General features: G+C 39.2%; 2 protein-coding genes across 5 annotated transcripts in view; one reads left to right on the forward strand and one right to left on the reverse strand.

Moving 5' to 3' along the window:
• Positions 1–19,422, forward strand: part of BMPR1A (bone morphogenetic protein receptor type 1A) — a 211,867-nt gene that overhangs the window by 24,499 nt on the left and 167,946 nt on the right. The window contains exon 2 of one of the 4 annotated variants that reach the window (XM_066242038.1): positions 13,018–13,104. The exons of the other annotated variants lie outside the window; for them this stretch is intronic. The gene's annotated coding sequence lies outside the window, so the exon portion shown is untranslated. The remainder of the gene's footprint in view (positions 1–13,017; positions 13,105–19,422) is intronic. 4 annotated transcript variants of the gene reach the window in all.
• LOC136312957 (large ribosomal subunit protein eL36-like) lies at positions 17,788–18,161 on the reverse strand. Its single transcript, XM_066242967.1, has one exon. It carries the CDS (start codon positions 18,126–18,128, stop codon positions 17,829–17,831), a length of 300 nt encoding a protein of 99 aa, XP_066099064.1. The 5' UTR covers positions 18,129–18,161; the 3' UTR covers positions 17,788–17,828.

The following is a 19,422-nucleotide window of genomic DNA, read 5'->3' on the forward strand; positions in this document are numbered from 1 at the left end:
GATTGCTTTGTCGTATGTGCCTTGATAGGGCAGGCCTAGGGTTTTGAATTGGTGACCTCAGCATTCCAGGTCTAGGGTTTTGAACTGGTGACCTCAGCATTCCAGGTCGATGCTTTATCCACTGTACCACAAGCTAGGTGGCACGTTATATTTTTGTAATTTGTCATTTGTTTTTTATTTTTGTTCATGGAATATAAAAATTTCCTTGTTATAAGAATATTAAAAAACAAAAAATGAAAAGTTTAAGTTATCTTATACTTTCAACTTAGGTTCTAAGCTCTTTGGTGGCTGAATTTTGCCCCAAAATAATTTGTTTTGTTGACTAATTCAGTGCTTTGTAAAGAGTAAGTGTTCAGTTTTCTGTATGTGTTGATGGTGAAGGGATATAGAATATGCCACTGTGGCATAAGAATTCTTTTCAACTGAAGGCATTTGAGAATAGGCTTTGTTCCTCCCTGAACTTCCTTATCTGCCTAAATCAGAGGGTCTCAGAAGAAATCGCTGTCATAAATTTCCTCTCTAGAGTTTGAGACCAGGGAAGATTAACTCTCATCATTAGAGAATAGAATAAAGGGAGAGTGGGTACCACACCTAAACTGACATTGTCACAAAGGGAGATTTTCTATCTGTTCACCTAGGGGTCCATTTATCTTTCCTGAACGTTAACTGTTTTCCTGTAAGTGCCCGTTTTCTCCTCCCTTTCCCCTATTAAAATGGTATATAAGTCCTAAATTCTAACTGCCTTCTTGAGTCACTTTTTATGTAAACTCCGGTAAGTAAATGTAAACTCTGGTAAGTAAAAAAAATCTGTATTTTTTCTTTCTAGTCTGTCTTTTGTCAGTTTAAATTTTAGGCCCCCAGGCTTGGAACCTAAGAAGGTAGAGGAGAAGTTGTTTCTGGGCTGTTAGGGCAAGGGGTAACAAGCAGAAAAGTTTCTCTAAAAAAACAAAGTTAAGTATTTTAAATATAAAGAGCATATGTCAGATTTCTTTAAGCTACATTTTTCAAATTATATTCCTTAAAATTAAATGTTTGTGCCTGACCAGGTGGTGGCGCAGTAGATAGAGCATCAGACTGGGATGCAGAGGACCCAGGTTCGAAACCTCTAGGTTGCCAGTTTGAATGCGGGCTTACCAACTTGAGCGCGGGGTCGCTGGCTTGAGTGTGGGATCATAGACATGACCCCATGGTCACTGGCCTGAGCCCAGAGTTCGCTGGCTTGAAGCCTAAGGTTGCTGGCCTGAGACCAAGGTCACTGGCTTAGGCAAGGGGTCACTCGCTTTGCTGTAACACCCCGCCCCCCAAGCACATATGAGAAAGCAAGCATTTAACAACTAAGGTGCAGTGAGGAAGAATTGATGCTTTTCATCTCGCTCCCTTCTGAACTGTCTATCCCTGGTTGTTCCTCTCTCTCTGTCACAAAGAAAAAAAAAATGTTAGATGAAATATACTATTGGAGAGGCACCCCCCCGAATATATTCCTACAATTATAATGCTATTTGTTGAGTGGCATAATTACTCTAATTGTATTGACTAAATAAGTCTTTATTCTTATTAAAGTTATTCACTGTTAACCTGTTTTTTCTAACCATCTTATCAATTTGAGTAGAACATGGTTTGTGACAGGTTCCACTGGTCACATCACTGAGAAGAAACAACAACAAAAAAGTCAGTTAAGGTTAAGCAAAATTTTTATACAGGAAGGTGTTAATTTCTTAAAAGAGTAAAGGAATCTTGATGTGATTACAGTGGTTTTCTCTTATCTGGATTCCAAATAACTTAAAAGGTTCTTGAATTATTTATATTTTTAGTTATCTATTTATATATTTATTGTATGGTGTACTTTACTAGTTTATGTTTACTAGGTTTGTGACCTTTCACCAAAGTAATTAATCTTTCTAAGCCTTATCTCCTCATATGTTAAATGAGGGAAACAGTAGTTCTCTCTCACAGGCTTACTGTGAAGACTGAATGAGTGAGGGCGGTTAAGCACTGAACAGTGTTCTTGACAGAAAATAATGCTTAATAAATGTTAATAAAGGGGAATATTTGTGTATGAGAAGTTGAGGTCAGTTTTATTTTCCTGAAATAGTGCTTTAATCATCATCCGTACTTGTTAAAATGTTTTTCTCTTGTTTCTAACTTGCTTTTAATATAAAATTCAAATGATCTCAGATTGGCCTGCTCCAGCCCAGTTGTCTTTTTTGAATATCTGCATGTATAGTGTCCTTGAAAATTAAATCTAATCTCTATACCTTCTGAAAGTGTGTGTCATTTTTTTTCCCCAATTTATTTATTGATTTTAGAGAGAGAAAGAGAGAGAGACAGAAACATCGATCTGTTTCTGCATGTGCCCTGACTGGGGATTGAACTGGTAACCTTTATATATCAGGATGATGCTCTAATCAACTGAGTTACTGGTCAGGGCAGTATGTGTTATTTTTGTTCATAGTAACTTTTGAACTTGCATAATACTTCTGTAGTCCAGTGGTTCTGGAAAATTGACCAGGAGGTTTTGTTGCTTTCCCTCTTTTATACCGCAAGAATCTGAGGGTCAAATAACTAAGAGCAAAAATTAAGTAGAATCAGAGTTTTCCTAGTTATATGAGAATGGGGATTAGGCCCTCAGAGTTAACTATAAAATGAAGTCAAGACTCCATTTTAATGGCCTGAAGCCTCTCCAGGGCTTATTAAGATGTAACAGAAACCCATCTGAAGATGGAGAGGAGGGAAACTGCACAGTGTTCCTGCAGTGGCTAGTTGGCCTTTAGGAACACTAGTTTTTGCTTCCTTCTTCCTCCCTTGGTGTGGCCTTTCCTTAGAAATGTAAGGGTGGGTAGGTGTAAGACCCTGGTTGGCAAACTGCTGCTCACTAGCCACATGCGGCTCTTTGGCCCCTTGAGTGACTCTTCCACTAATGAGTTTGCCGACCACTGGTCTAAGAGAAACAGTCCTCAAGGTTAGGAATACTAGCCAAAAAGAAAAAAGAAAAAAAAAATGAAGTGAAACATTTCATTACCTAGATGATAGTCATTATGAACTGACTGGTTTATCTGTGCTTATTGAGCAAGGGATAAAGAAAATTGGAGACAAGTCTCAATATGGACAGTGGGTGGCAGTGCAACAGCCTGTATTTGTTTGAATTTGTTACTTCAAATGGGTAATGTAGAAGGTAAGAAGGGAGCAAAAGTAGTTAGAAGCGGTTGAGCTGATGCAGAGCTTTAAGAAGGGAAATAAATGTGCAGTAGGTTGGAGTCCTTCACCCTTCAGTCATCAAAGAGCTCTAGCTTGTCCCCAGAAAAAAAGCCATTATTTGGCTCCCTGCAATACATATAGTACATTCAGTATTAGTCAAGTGGTAACAACCACAGAGTGCTACAAACAAAAGCACTCAGATATTGAGACAGTTTATTCTCCCTCATGGCTCCTTCCCTTCCCCAGTAGACCAGACCACACCCCTTTCTTGGACCATGGGCCAAGCTTTAGTTTAGAGAGGAAAGGAATGGATTGTAAGATTAAAGATTAAACTTTATGCAGTAGTAAATCAGACTGGATTTTCTAATAAAGCTACTAGAAAGCTCTAGGAATTGTTCTAGATGTCATTCAGGGGTAGGAAAGGGAAATTGGACCAAGAGTAGTTGGGAGTAGAAACTGGAGAAAAATAACCTTTCTCATGTTTGTGCCAATTTTAGACCCTTTGTTAGTTACATGAATATCAGCTCTGACACTAGACCTCATTCTTTTCTCTCTAAAAGCTATTAGAATATTAATACAGTCCTTACTATACAGATTTGTGTGAGACAGAGACAGAGGGACAGATAGGGACTGACAGACCAGAAGAGGGAGAGATGACTGCGGAGGAGGTGCTACAGCAGAGCGAGTGATCCCTTGCTCAAGCCAGCAACCTTGGGCTTCGAGCCAGCCACCTTTGGGCTCAAGACAGTGACCATGGGGTCATGTCTATGATTCCACGCTCAAGCCAGCTACCCTGTGCTCAAGCCAGAGACCTCAGAGTTTCGAACCTGGGTCCTCTGCATCCCAGTCCGATGCTCTATCCACTGTGTCACTACCTGGTCAGGCCAGAATATTAAGTCTTTACGTAATGTTGCTGATAGGCAATGTTGATTTACTGGCAGGCACACGAGGAGAGTGCTCTGGGCCCCAACGTCTGAAGGGGCCCAAAAAACTGCAACTTTACACTTTTTTCTAATGACACCAAGTTTGGTTTTATACGTGCAATTTTAACATTAATACTACATAATATTGTTTATTTAAAAATGTGGTTAACATATTTTTTTTATAAATTTTTATTATGTTAATGGGGTGACATCAATAAATCAGGGTACATATATTCAAAGAAAACATGTCCAGATTATCTTGTCATTCACTTATGTTGCGTACCCATCACCCAAAGTCAGGTTGTCCTCCGTCACCTTTTATCTAGTTTTCTTTGTGCCCCTCCCCCTCCCCCTCTCCTCCTTCCCTCCCGCGCCCCCCCTCCCACCTACCCCCGGTAACCACCACACTCTTGTCCATGTCTCTTAGTCTCGTTTTTATATCCCACCAATGTATGGAATCATGTAGTTCTTGGTTTTTTCTGATTTACTAATTTCACTCCGTATCATGTTATCAAGATCCCACCATTTTGTTGTAAATGATCCGATGTCATCATTTCTTATGGCTGAGTAGTATTCCATAGTGTATATGTGCCACATCTTCTTTATCCAGCCTTCTATTGAAGGGCTTTTTGGTTGTTTCCATGTCTTGGCCACTGCAATGAACATGGGGCTACATGTGTCTTTACGTATCAGTGTTTCTGAGTTTTTGGGGTATATACCCAGTAGAGGGATTGCTGGGTCATAAGGTAGTTCTATTTTCAGTTTTTTGAGGAACCGCTATACTTTCTTCCGTAATGGTTGCACTACTTTACAGTCCTACCAACAGTGAATGAGGGTTCCTTTCTCTCCACAGCCTCTCCAGCATTTGCTATTACCTGTCTTGTTGATAATAGCTAATCTAACAGGTATGAGGTGGTATCTCATTACAGTTTTGATTTGCATTTCTCTAATAACTAATGAAGATGAGCATCTCTTCATATATCTGTTGGCCATCTGTATTCCTGGGAGAAGTGTCTGTTCATGTCCTCTTCCCATTTTTTTATTGGATTGTTTGTTTGTTTGTTGTTGAGTTTTATGAATTCTTTGTATATTTTGGATATTAGGCCCTTATCTGAGCTGTTATTTGAAAATATCATCTCCCATTTAGTTGGCTGTTTATTTTGTTGTCAGTTTCTCTTGCTAAGCAAAAACTTTTTAGTCTGATGTAGTCCCATTCATTTATCTTTGCCTTCAATTCTCTTGCTTTTGGAGTCAAATTCATAAAATGCTCTTTAAAACTCAGGTCCATGAGTTTAGTACCTATGTCTTCCTCTATGTACTTTATTGTTTCAGGTCTTATATTTAGGTCTTTGATCCATTTTGAATTAATTTTCATACAAGGGGACAAGCCGTAGTCGAGTTTCATTCTTTTGCATGTGGCTTTCCAGTTTTCCCACCACCATTTATTGAAGAGGCTTTCTTTTCTCCATTGTGTGTTGTTGGCCCCTTTATCCAAAATTATTTGACCATATATATGTGGTTTTATTTCTGGACTTTCTATTCTGTTCCATTGGTCTGAGTGTCTATTTTTCTGCCAATACCATGCTGTTTTGATTATCGTGGCCCTATAATATAGTTTGAAGTCAGGTATTGTAATGCCCCCAGCTTCATTCTTTTTCCTTAAGATTGCTTTGGCTAATCGGGGTTTTTTATAGTTCCATATAAATCTGATGATTTTTTGTTCCATTTCTTTAAAGAATGTCATAGGGATTTTGATGGGAATTGCATTAAATTTATAGATTGCTTTGGGTAATATGGCCATTTTGATTATATTTATTCTTCCTACCCACGAACAAGGAATATTTTTCCATCTCATTGTATCATTTTCGATTTCCCTTAACAATACTTTGTAGTTTTCGTTATATAGGTCCTTTACATTCTTATGTTTATTACTAGGTATTTTATTTTTTTTTGTTGCAATTGTGAAGGGGATTATTTTTTTTAGTTCGTTTTCTAATATTTCATTGTTGGCATAGAGAAAGGCTATGGACTTTTGTATGTTAATTTTGTATCCTGCGACCTTACTGTATTGGTTTATTGTTTCTAGTAATCTTTTTGTGGAGTCTTTGGGGTTCTCGATGTATAGGATCATATCATATGCAAAAAGTGATACCTTTACTTCTTCTTTTCTGATATGGATGGCTTTTATTTCTTTCTCTTGTCTGATTGCTCTGGCCAGAACTTGTAGCACCACGTTAAATAAGAGTGGAGAGAGTGGACAACCCTGTCTTGTTCCTGATTTAAGGTGGAAAGTCCTCAGTTATATGCCATTTAATATGATGTTGACTGATGGTTTACCATATATGGCCTTTATCATGTTGAGATATTTTCCTTCTATACCCATTTTGTTGAGTGTCTTAAACGTAAAGTTGTGTTGTATTTTATCAAATGCCTTTTCTGCATCTATTGATACGATCATGTGGTTTTTGTTCTTTGTTTTGTTGATGTGGTGTATTATGTTAACCGTTTTACGTATGTTGAACCATCCTTGAGATTCTGGGATGAATCCCACTTGATCATGATGTATTATTTTTTTAATATAACATGTATTTTTATTTTCCCTGTCTTTCTCTCTCTCTTTTTTTTAAGGGGTCCAATATTTTCTTCGGTGCCCAGGGCCTCAACAACCTTAATCTGCTTCTGCTGATAGTTCTCCAACTTTAAGCAAAATGACATAGAACAGTTTTACCCTAGAATAAAGGCTATACACAGGACTTACATTTTATAGCATCTTATCAACGTTACAATGACAGGACCTTAAACGAAACATTATTTGTGGACCTGCTGCTATACATGACTATCTGATCTTAGTAACTGTTTACACATGTATTTACAGTTTTGTTCAATATAATTTTAGTATTAAGCTTATTTTATTTAATTCTGACTTTCAAATTTATATACTATATGATAACCTTTTAATTGGACATTAAGGAAAATATATTATTTCTTAGTTTTTATGGCTAGGGTTTATTAAACCTTGAAAACATTACATAAAAAGTACTCAATAAAAGGCACTAGTTTAATATATTTTATTAGTATAGGAGATTTTGAGTTTATGAAGTTTTAAATTTTTTTTTTTTTTTTTTTTTACAAGTTCTTGCTTTCTTTTTTTTTTTTTTAAGATTTCTTTTTTTTTTTTTTTTTATTCATTTTAGAGAGGAGAGAGAAAGGGAGAGACAGAGACAGAGAGGGAGAGAGAGACAGAGAGAGAAGGTAGGGAGGAGCTGGAAGCATCAACTCCCATATGTGCCTTGACCAGGCAAGCCCAGGGTTTTGAACCGGCGACCTCAGCATTTCCAGGTCAACGCTTTATCCACTGCGCCACCACAGGTCAGGCTGAAGTTTTAATTTTTAGCCATTATTCACATAAAAAAGGTAAGTTGGTTTTATTTTAAGTAATCTGAGCAATGAAATACAAGATTGAGGGGATTGCTTGGATTATGGCTAGTACATTCACCTTAGTATGTGCCTAGCTCTATTTTAAGCATTTTACACATATTGATCCATTTAATCCTTACAAATATTCTGTGAGGTGTTCACTAGGTATTATCAGTTCCTTTTACACATGAGGAAAATGAGGCTGCAAAGGTTAAATAACTTGTCAAGAATTGTACAACTATAAGTGGCAGAGCTGGGATTTGAACCCATGTAGCCTGACTTCAGAGTCCTTGTTTTTAACCACAGAATTATATTCATTCTCAAATGAAATAGGATTATTTTAAGATGAGGTTGTATAGTACACACACACTTTTATTTTTACTTTTTGTCTGCTTTTATTTCATATTCTTCACATAGAGTAGATAAATTTGCCCCGTTTCTTGTAGTGTTACCTAAGGTACCTGGTATAAAACATTACTTCCAGTCTGACCTGTGGTGGTGCAGTGGATAAAGCATCAACCTGGAATGCTGAGGTCCCTGGTTTGAAACCCCCGGCTTGCCTGGTCAAGGCACATAGAGGAGTTGATGCTTCCTGCTCCTCCCCTACTTATCTCTCTCTCTCTCTCTCTTCTTTCTCTATCTCTCTATCGCCCTGCCTCTCTAAAAAAATAAAAAAAGGAATAAACCATTATCTCCATAAAAGGTCTAAAGATACATATTTGATGGATTAAATTTGATTGACTTTTAATAATTAACTTTTTTTTTTTTTTTTGCATTTTTCTGAAGCTGGAAACAGGGAGAGACAGTCAGACAGACTCCCGCATGTGCCCGACCAGGATCCACCTGGCACGCCCACCATGGGGCGACGCTCTGCCCACCAGGGGGCGATGCTCTGGCCATCCTGGGCGTCGCCATGTTGTAACCAGAGCCACTCTAGTGACTGAGGCAGAGGCCACAGAGCCATCCCCAGTGCCCGGGCCATCTTTGCTCCAATGGAGCCTTGGCTGCGGGAGGGGAAGAGAGAGACAGAGAGGAAGGCGCGGTGGAGGGGTGGAGAAGCAAATGGGTGCTTCTCCTATGTGCCCTGGCCGGGAATTGAACCCGGGTCCTCCGCACGCTAGGCCGACGCTCTACCACTGAGCCAACCGGCCAGGGCCTTCTATTTTTAATATTTAAAATCTGTTAGAAACTTTTCATAGGTAACTTTTTGATTGATACTCTATGACTTGCCTAATGTTTCCTTTGCATTGTAGAGAAAAGAATATTACAAGGTCAGTGGGATACAGTTGTTTTTTAAACATTTATTCAGAAACCTTTCTACAAATAAGTATTTTAAAAATTAGTGTTGTATTATGTATCTCATTTTTGATACACACACGTTTAATTGTTGATAACACAGACAAGTCTTATTTTATAACTTTACCATGGCTATTACTCTTTTATTTTTTTAAAAAGAATTTAATTGATTTTACAGAGAGAGGAGAGAGAGGGGCAGGGGAGTGAGAAGTATCAGCTCATAGCTGCTTCACTTTAGTAGTTCACTGATTGTGGTATGTGCCTGGACCAGGCAAGCCAGGGCTTTGAATTGGTGACCTCAGCATTCCAGGTTCGATGCTTGATCCACTGCTCCACCACAGGTGAGGTCCATGGCTGTTACTCTTAAAGTTGTTGAAATTGCGTAGAAATATGTATAGCATAATTATGTTATTTGCATGGTTTCTTAGAACACATTTAAAATCTACCCCGTGAGAGTTCAAGAAGAAAAAAGTTAAAAACATTGCAGTCTCAATTGAAAATGAAAGTGAATAAGCTCGGCTAATGCAGTTTTTGAAGCCAAACAGGTTGGAAAATGAAATCCGTTTTTACCCATCAATGATACTGAGACTGTCTTCTGGAGTATTAAATTGCTTATATTGTTCCATAAAAGTTATTTAAATATAATTAATTCATTATGTCATATAGACATTAAAATTTCTTTTCTTGAAAATTTCTCTTCAAAACAAGTCTTTTTTGCCTCCTGATTATAAAACTAATACTCACTAAACAAACTTAAAACACAGAAATGCCCTGAGAAAAGTAAAAATCCCTTACATTTATATACTACTGAAAGATAGTATCCAAACATTTTGGTATATACAGTCTTTAAGTTTTTTAAAAAAAATCTTACTATTGACCGAAGACAAGATGGCGCTGGAGTAGGCGGACGGACGTACCAACATCCACCTCCCAGAACCAAAGTAGATTATGAACTAATTTTAAGAACTAACATCTGGAAAAACCAACTTTGGACTAAACTAAGAGGACGCTTCAACCAAGGAACACTGAAGAACCCACACCGAGACTGCTAGTGTATCCCAAGGTTCTCTTTACCACACCACAGTCGCAGAGCTCCAGGGAAAAGTAACCTGGTCTCATCTCTCCAGGCAGAGGAGAACAAAAGCTCCATCTCCACACATGCTGCAGATGGCTTTTCCAGTCTACCTGAATCATTACCAGCTAGAAGCAGCGGTCATTGGGACTTGGACGTGAGCTGCAAAGTATAGAATTGTGACAACAAGTCCAGTGCCATGCGGACTTTTCCTGGATGTGGACTTTTCCTGGACTCCTGCTCCTTGTGACAGCTCCTAACAGACTGAACTGGGGTCGGGTTGCATTTGCAGGGATTTGGAATGGTGTTGGGGCCAACTTGGACTTGGTGAACATGTTAAGGACACTACTCTTTTATGGATTCTTGCTGTATTGGCCAAGAGTTTGCTTAAAGGCCTTAATCACTGTAAAAAAAAATAGAAGACTGGATAAAGAAGATGTGGCACATAACACACTCAGCCATAAGAAATGTGATGACATCGGATCATTTACAACAAAATGGTGGGATCTTGATAACATTATATGGAATGAAATAAGTAAATCAGAAAAAAACAAGAACTGCATCATTCCATGCATTGGTGGGGCATAAAAACAAGACCAAGAGACATTACAAGAGAGTGGTGGTAACGGGGGGGGGGGGGGGGGGGGGGGGGGGGGGGGGGGGGAGGGGGAGGGGGAGGGGCACAAAGAAAACTAGATAGAAGGTGACGGAGGACAATCTTACTTTGGGTGATGGGTATGCAGCAGAACTGAATGACAAGATAACCTGGACATGTTTTCTTTGAATATATGTACCCTGATTTACTGATGTCACCCCATTAAAATGAATAAAAATTTGTTTATTAAAAAAATAAAATAAAAAAATTTTACTATTTAATGCTTCTATATAACTTAAGAATTTGAAGAAATTAGGTGAGCAAAGCTGACATTCTGTTCATGCATTACACCTGAGTAGCTGAACCTGAAACACAAGAAACTTGGAATTAAGGGGACAAGGAGAGTGTTACTTAAGTAGAAATAGAAATAGTGAACTCACAAATGTAGGTAGTGTGGGAGAAGTTTTTTGCTAACACCCCAAGTTTCAGCCCAATAAGTGGAGTTACTAACCCTTGCTACAAGTGGAAAAATAAAAAAAGAGAAATAAAAAGTTTTTGAAGTTTAGCTGTCTTGTTCTAGTTATGTGGTCATCTTTTTCCTATATATTCTTCCTCCCTTTTTCATCCTTGCATCTTTAAAACGTTTTTTTGAAGTGTTTTGATTGATTTGAGAGAAAGTAAATGAGGGGGAGCAGGGGGCATCAACTTGTTCCAGTTAGTTCTTCCAGTTAGTTGTGAACTCATTGATTGCTCTGACACCTGATCGGGAATCAAACCCATGACCTTGTTGCACCAGGAGGATACTTTATCCACTGAGTCACTGGGCAGGGCTCATGTTTTGCATCTTTTAAACTTAAAAAAAAATTAGGATGTTTCAAATTTGATGTGTTTTTATGTAATAACGGACAAAAATAGAATAAGATGTGAGGAGAAACTGAGGGAGGTCGAAAACCATATGGAAAAAAAATTTAAAACCTCTAGCAAAATGAAGCTAAAAAGAATGGAATCTAATCACAGAGTGCACATCTGCTAGGCAGCTGTACATTCTTTATTCATAGGTTCTGTTGCAGAAATAGCAAAAGTAACTGAAGGAAAAACATATCCTAAATAGACAGCATATATTCTTATCACTAACTGTGAGAAGTACATTTTTAGCTATACCTATGTGTGTAATTTATTTTTAAATGAGTTATTCCTCTTTTTAGGAGTTATAAAAATTCTTTTCTAAAAATCACTTCTGGGGGTTAAATTTAGGTTTCCTATTTTTATCTTTAGCACTGAATCAACATTTTATTAAATTACAGATCAGGGAACTTTCAGTGATACTAAAAGGGTGTGATGTTACAATTTGTTACTGCCTTCCTTTTGTTCAGTATTCAGGGGTATAGGATACTTTAATCTTTGCCCTTCAAAAACCAAGTCTTCCAAATTTGTTTAAACAAAGATAATAAATTTTAAAATCATGAGGTATTATAAAGTAATTGAAATTTTTGTATTTTTCTGAAGCTGGAAACGGGGAGAGACAGACAGACTCCTGCATGCCCCCCGACCGGGATCCACCCGGAACGCCCACCAGGGGGCAACACTCTGCCCACCAGGGGGCGATGCTCTGCCCCTCCGGGGCGTCGCTCTGTTGCGACCAGAGCCACTCTAGCGCCTGGGGCAGAGGCCAAGGAGCCATCCCCAGCGCCCGGGCCATCTTTGCTCCAATGGAGCCTCAGCTGTGGGAGGGGAAGAGAGAGACAGAGAGGAAGGAGAGGGGGAGGGGTGGAGAAGCACATGGGCGCTTCTCCTTTGTGCCCTGGCCGGGAATCGAACCCGGGACTTCTGCACGCCAGGCCGACGCTCTACCACTGAGCCAACCGGCCAGGGCCAAAAGTAATTGAAATTTAAAAAGGGAAAGAGCTTGAAAGAGTTTTTACTTTATCTAGTCCTAGGATGCTTTGTTAATTACTGATGTTTGTACTGTACCCTGTATAGCTGCAGAGCACTTTTATGTCCATTATCTCTGTGATTTTCATTGTCTTACTAACAATTTTTTTCTCTTAAGTTGAACATTAGGACAGAGCACTGTCAATTCAGTCAGTGGTTCTAGAACACTGTAATTTTTCTAATCTTCTAATCTTACAAGAAATGATATTAGCTCTATGTATAGAGCTAATACATATTCATTATTTTGAAAATATAGAAAAGTAGAACAAAGGAAAAATATCTCCAACATCTCATTCTAACCATTGTTAATATTTAATATTATTTTTTTTAGTCTTTTTTATTTATATTTTTTGCACAGTTTGCTCTGAGGGTATAATGTTTATATGTCTTTTAAAATTTACATCTTGAGCATTCCTGATTTAAAAATATTGTTCTTAACCATTTTTTTCTCACTGTTTCAGTAAAATTTTTCTTTACTTGAGGTAAAACATTTTATCCTAAGATCATTTTATATAAATATATGTATACATAGTGGTTAAGAGCATGAACTTTGCTTTGGTTTAAATTTCAATTCTTTTTCTTTTTAGCTGTGCAGCTAGCAATTTTGGCCAGTTGATATCTCTGTTTCCTCATCTGTAAAATAGGAATAATGGTCCCTACCTCATGGAGCAGATGTAAGTTATATATATATATATATTATATCTTAGAACCATCTCTGACCCATCGTAAGCATTGTGTAAGTACCTAAAAGTTTTGATCAGGGACTGTAATCACTGCAGACAAAAATAAATAAATAAAAAGGATATAGAAAATTAAACAACACTATGAAAAATGTAACCTAATTAATATGTGTAGAAACATACCCATTAAGGATGGAATATGACCTATTTGTTGGGTCATAAAGCAAGTCTCAGTAAATATCGAATGATTGAAATCATTCACAGTGTCATCTGACCACAATGAAATTAAGTTAGAAGTCAGTAACAAAAGATGAGAAAAGTCTTTGAAATTAATCATTACACTTCTAAGTAACCCATGGGTCAAGTAAGAAGTTACAAAAGGAATTAGAAATTAGTTTGGATTCAATAATAGTTGTATATATCATGTTAAAATTTGGGATACAGTTAATTCTATACCTGGAAGAAATTTTATAGCTTTAAAAATATATATTAGAAAAGTAGAGAGGCTCTTGATCTGTGGTGGCGCAGTGAATAGAGAGTTGACCTGGAATGCTGAGGTCACTGGTTCGAAACCCCGGGCTTGCCTGGAAAGGGCACATACAAGGGGCAACTAGTATGAGCTGACGCTTGCTGCTCCTCTTCCACTTTCTCTGTCCTCTAAAATTAAAGAAATAAATAAAGCATGCCTCATTAATAAACAAAATGCTCAAACTTCAGTGGCTTGACAGAGTGAAAAGTTTTTTACTCCATGTCCAGTTTGGATCAAGTAGGCAGTTGAGATTAAGCCTCTCAGTCTGCCCTCTTGTAGCTACACCTGTGGAACACATGGCTTTCTTGGTTGCTATGGAAGGGAAGAGAATATTGGAGGGTCATTTAACAAACAATTGTGTAACTTTACCAGGAAGAACTAGTCATTTGCCCTTACTCAACTGCAAGGGAATAGGGTAGTGTCGTTCTTCCATGTTCTTGGAAGTAGAAGAGATCTAGCCATGGGTGAACTTTAAAAAGTCTTTATTACAACAATGAGTTTGCTTTTCCTGGCCATAGTTGAGTGGAGCAAGGTTGGACCCCTGATCCAATTGTATTGTTTTGCCTAGGAATGTGTTTTGGGGTCACTCATTGGAGTTAGTATTGGAGTGCTCAGGTCATTAGTCACAGAGGCTTTGCTCCCAGACAGGGGTGGTGGTATTCAAGTCGCTGGGTGATCAGAAGTTGATCTATAGAAAGAAGAAGAAATCAGATGCATTACAGAAATAAGGTTTTGTGTACCTTTGATGAGAAAAAATAACTCCATTGAAGTGTTCAGTAGCTTTCCATTTTCATTAGGTTCTTAATGAAGACTGGTTGTAGTTCCTGCACATACATAGATTTCTTACCAATATATATTTTCCCAATTCCTGGAATATTTATAAAAAGTGAGCATGGCCTGACCAGGCGGTGGTGCAGTGGATAGAGCTTCGGACTGGGACATGGAGGACCCCAGTTCGAGACCCCGAGGTTGCCAGCTTGAGCACTGGCTCATCTGGTTTGAGCAAAGCTCACCAGCTTGGACCCAAGGTCACTGGCTTGAGCAAGGGGTTACTCAGTCTGCTGAAGGCCCACGGTCAAGGCACATGTGAGAAAGCAATCAATAAACAACTAAGGTGTCTCAACGAAAAACTAATGATTGATGCTTCTTATCTCTCCGTTCCTGTCTGTCTGTCCCTATCACTCTCTGTGACTCTCTCTGTCTCTGTAAAAAAAAGAAAAAGAAAAGCACTAGATTTATAGAAAGGAAAATAAAAAAAGAGGAGCTAGGTGATATTTATATTTTTGACCAGAGTACAATAGAATTTAAGAGCAGTAGAATGCCTCACCCCCCACTCCAACGCAAACATACAAAAGAAACAAAAACGTAAGTCCAAAACGAAAATACCTACTTTCTTTTGGGGAAGGCAAAAGACCTACCTTTTAAATAGCTTTGAGGGACAATCATAACTGAAGTTACACAATTTAGAATTGTGGTGAGAGCACTGCATATCAACATAGACAATGTGAAACTGGGAAATTTCATGGCAATTACGTGTTAGTAAACAAGAAAGATTAAAACTGAATGAACATGGAATTCAATTCAGGCTTATTAAAAGCAACAAAATAAACCCAAATTAAGTAGAATGAAAGTATTAATAAATATAAGATTGTACATTAATGAATAATAACTCAGGAAGTTCAAAAGCTGGCAGACTGGGCAAATCTGATTAAGAAGAAAACAAGCTAGCCTGACCAGGCGGTGGCGCAGTGGATAGAGCGTTGGACTGCGATGCAGAAGTTCCGGGTTCGGGACCCTGAGGTCGCCAGCTTGAGTGCGGGCTCATCTGGTTTGAGGAAAAAGCCCACCAGCTTGAACCTAGGGTTACTGGCTCCAGCAAGGGGTTACTCAGTCTGCTGAAGGCCCTCAGTCAAGGCACATGTGAGAGCAATCAATGAATAACTAAGGTGTTGCAACACGCACTGAAAAACTGATGCTTCTCATCTCTCTCCGTACCTGTCTGTCCCTCTCTCTGACTCACTCTCTGTCTCTGTAAATAAATAAATAAAAATTAAAAAAAAAAAAAAAGAAGAAAACAAGCTAGAAGTAAATATTAAAAAGGAGCTAGGGAGCCTCACCTTGGTGGTGCAGTGGATGAAGCGTCAACCTGGAATTCTGAGTCTGCCAGTTCAAAACCCAGGGCTTGCCTGGTCAAGGCACATATAGGAGTTGATGCTTCCTGCTCCTCCCCCCTGCTCGTGCGCGCTCTCTCTCTCTCTCTCTCTCTCTCTCTCTCTCTCTCTCTCCCCCTCTCCCCTTTCTAAAGTAAATAAATAAAATCTTAAAAAAAAAAAAAAAAAAGGAGCCAGGGACATTTCTATAGATACCAAGATGAAAAGCCTTAGAGTGTTATATATAACTTTATAGCATACATACTAGGGATTAGATGAAATGGAAAATATAAATTACTGAAATTGTCAGAAGGAATAAAAAAACTTGATAATACAGTAGCTAATGAAGAAATAGAAATATTGTGAAAGATATATGTACCCTTTAAAAGGGTCAGATGTTGTTACGACTTTAAAGTAATTGATGAGGCTGAATGGATAGAGCATTGGACTGGGACGCAGAGGACCCAGTTTGAAACCCCGAGGTCACAGGTTTGAGTGGGGGATCATCTGGCTTAAGTGTGGCCTCACCAGCATGAGCATAGTCACTGACTTGAGCTTGGGATCATAGACATGACCCCATGGTTGCTGGCTTGAGCCCAAATGTTGCTGGCTTGAAGCCCAAGGTTGCTGGTTTGAGCAAGGCATCACTCACTCTGCTGTAGCCCCCCCCCCCCCCCCCCCCCCCGTCAAGGTATATATGAGAAAGCAATCAATGAACAACTAAGGAGCCGCAACAAAGAATTGATGTTTCTCATCTCTCTCCCTTCCTGTCTGTCTCTATCTGTCCCTCTGTCTGTCTCTCTGTCTCTGCCACACACACACACACACACACACACACACAATAAAGTAATTGATGATTCCCATGTTACACATTCCCAGAGGAAACAAAGAAAGTACAAGAGAAAAGATGTTCTTCAAAGCGAGCATAATGCTGCTAGCAGAAAAGATTGCACAGAAAATAGTTGTTTTCATTTATCACCTCATCGTAGAGTCCAAAGTAAAGTAACAGTAAACTAAATCCAGCAGTATGTTAAAACTGTAGGGCAAAGCTAGACCAAGGAGTCAAGGACGAGTTGACCTTAGGAAATCTATTTTAATATCAGTTACACTATGTTAATAGATCAAAGAAAAAAAAATATGGTCATCTCAATTGACACTAGAAAAAAGTTCATTGACCATTTCTGGTAGACTAAGTTTAGGACAGGATGAAATTTCCTCAGCCTGATTAGGGGTAAAACCATGTAGGGCATATAGTAAACTCAATTATTAAGTATTTTCCATGGAAAAAAGAACAATACTCATTTTTTAAAAAGATTTAAAAAATTTATTGATTTGAGAGAAAGGGGGAGAGGAGCAGTAAGCCTCAACTCTTAGTTGCTATAGTTGTTTCTTGTATGTGTCTTGACCAGGCAGGCCCAGGGCTTTGAACCAGCGGCCTCAGCATTCCAGGTTGATGCTGTCTCCACTGCGCCACCACAGGTCAGGCAGAGCAAAACTCATTTTTACTGCTGCTGTTAAACATTTAACTGGAGGCCCTGGCTAATGGAATAAGACCTTCTTTAGTGTCCTCCACTCTCCTTCATACCTCAGATCTGTTATGCAATAAATGCTTATAATTATAGTAACTATGGCACCCTCCGTAATTTCATTTTCAAGCACCCTACTCTCTGATCATCACTTGTCACCTTTCCAGCTCATGCCTTCTAGTATAATCTTTACCCTACAACCCATTGACCCTATTATCTTTTCACTATTTCCCACCACATTCTCCCTTATGTCCTCTCCCTTCTTACACAGTTTACAGTCTTAGTTGTAATTGTTTGGTTGCAGATATTTTCAACAGCCTTTCCCGCATTTCTTTCAATGCTTAGTTGGGAAACTTCAGTGATGGATAAATCCAGTTGTGCCTACTCTGACCTTCTTTTTTATGGTCAAAAACAACAAATTTACCCTCAACAGTTTTTTTTTTGTTTTTTGTTTTTTGCCACCACAAGGACCCCAAGTTCCTGAACAGAATTTATTATATCCAGAGATAGGGCTCAGTCCTTCTTGGCTGCCGCCTTCCTTATGGCTACAAGGACGTTGCTCAGCTCCTCTCGCTTCCTCTTGGTACGGATGTGTGTCCCTACCCTTTTCTTGATTAATTTCAGGGCTCTCTTGTCCTTGGAGACCTTGAGCAGCTCCATGGCACGCTGCTCACAGGCAGCAAAGCCACACACTTCTCGGATCATGTCCCGCACAAACTTGGTGTGCTTGGTGAGGTGCCCTAAGCGGCGGCTGTGCCTCGGCTTGCTCACATTCTTGGTCACCTTGTGGCCCTTATTGAGGCCCACGGCCATGGGGTAGCCAAATGCTGCTCGTTCTCAGTGGCTGCCATGGCGGAAGGCTACCCTCAACAGTTTTTAAGTGTATTGTTAATTATGTGCACACTGTTGTGCAGACAACTCTAGAACTTTTTCATCTTGCCTGACTGAAACTCTGTACCCATTGAACAGCTTCCCATTTCCCTCTCCCACAGCCCCTGGCAACCACCATGCTGCTTTCTGTTTCTGTGAGTTTGATTACTTTAGATTTTGCAAGGACATGAAGTTACCCCTATTTGTCTTCTTGTGATTGGTTTATTTCACTTAGTGTAATGTCTTCAAGGTGCATCATCCATGTTTGTAGCATATGACAGGATTTCCTAAATTTTTTTTTTTTTTTTTTTGTATTTTTCTGAAGCTAGAAACCGGGAGAGACAGTCAGACAGACTCCCGCATGCGCTCGACTGGGATCCACCCGGCACGCCCACCAGGGGGCGACGCTCTGCCCACCAGGGAGCGATGCTCTGCCCCTCCGGGGCGTCGTTCTGCCGCGACCAGAGCCACTCTAGCGCCTGGGGCAGAGGCCAAGGAGCCATCCCCAGCGCCTGGGCCATCTTTGCTCCAATGGAGCCTCAGCTGTGGGAGGGGAAGAGAGAGACAGAGAGGAAGGAGAGGGGGAGGGGTGGAGAAGCAAATGGGCGCCTCTCCTATGTGCCCTGGCCGGGAATTGAACCCGGGACTTCTATATGCCAGGCTGGAGCTCTACCACTGATCCAACCGGCCAGGGCCAATTTCCTAAATTTTTAAAGGTTGGATAATATTCCATTGTATGTGTATACCATATTTTCTATATATTCATTTAGTTTTTTAAAAATAATATTTTTCAGTTACACTTGACATAATACTAAATTAGTTTCGGATATACAACATAGTAATCAGACATTTTGTATAACTACAAAGTGGTCAACCTGATAAATCTAGTACCCATCTGACATCATAGGTAGTTATTACAGTATTATTGACTATGCTTTCTTTGCTATACTTTAATATCCCTGTGACTATTTTATAACTACCAATTTGTACTTCTTACTCTTCCCCTTTTTCATGCCCCAGTGCCCCTCCCATCTGGTAACCATCAGAAAATGTTCTTTATTTTTAAATTTGTTTATTTTTTGTTTAATATTCCACATATAGGTGAAATCCTATGACATTTGTCTTTCTCTGTCTGACATATTTCACTCAGCACTATACCCTCTAGGTCCATCCATGTCATTTGAGGTTTCATTCTTTTGGGGGGGCTGAGTTCTATTCTGTTGTATGTATCCACCAC

This window comes from Saccopteryx bilineata, chromosome 9 (genome assembly GCF_036850765.1).
Source record: "Saccopteryx bilineata isolate mSacBil1 chromosome 9, mSacBil1_pri_phased_curated, whole genome shotgun sequence".
Lineage (NCBI taxonomy): Eukaryota > Metazoa > Chordata > Mammalia > Chiroptera > Emballonuridae > Saccopteryx > Saccopteryx bilineata.

Coding starts and splice junctions, on each gene's coding strand:
- LOC136312957 (XM_066242967.1), bottom strand. CDS start 18,128: ATGGCCGTGGGCCTCAATAAGGGCCACAAGGTGACCAAGAATGTGAGC.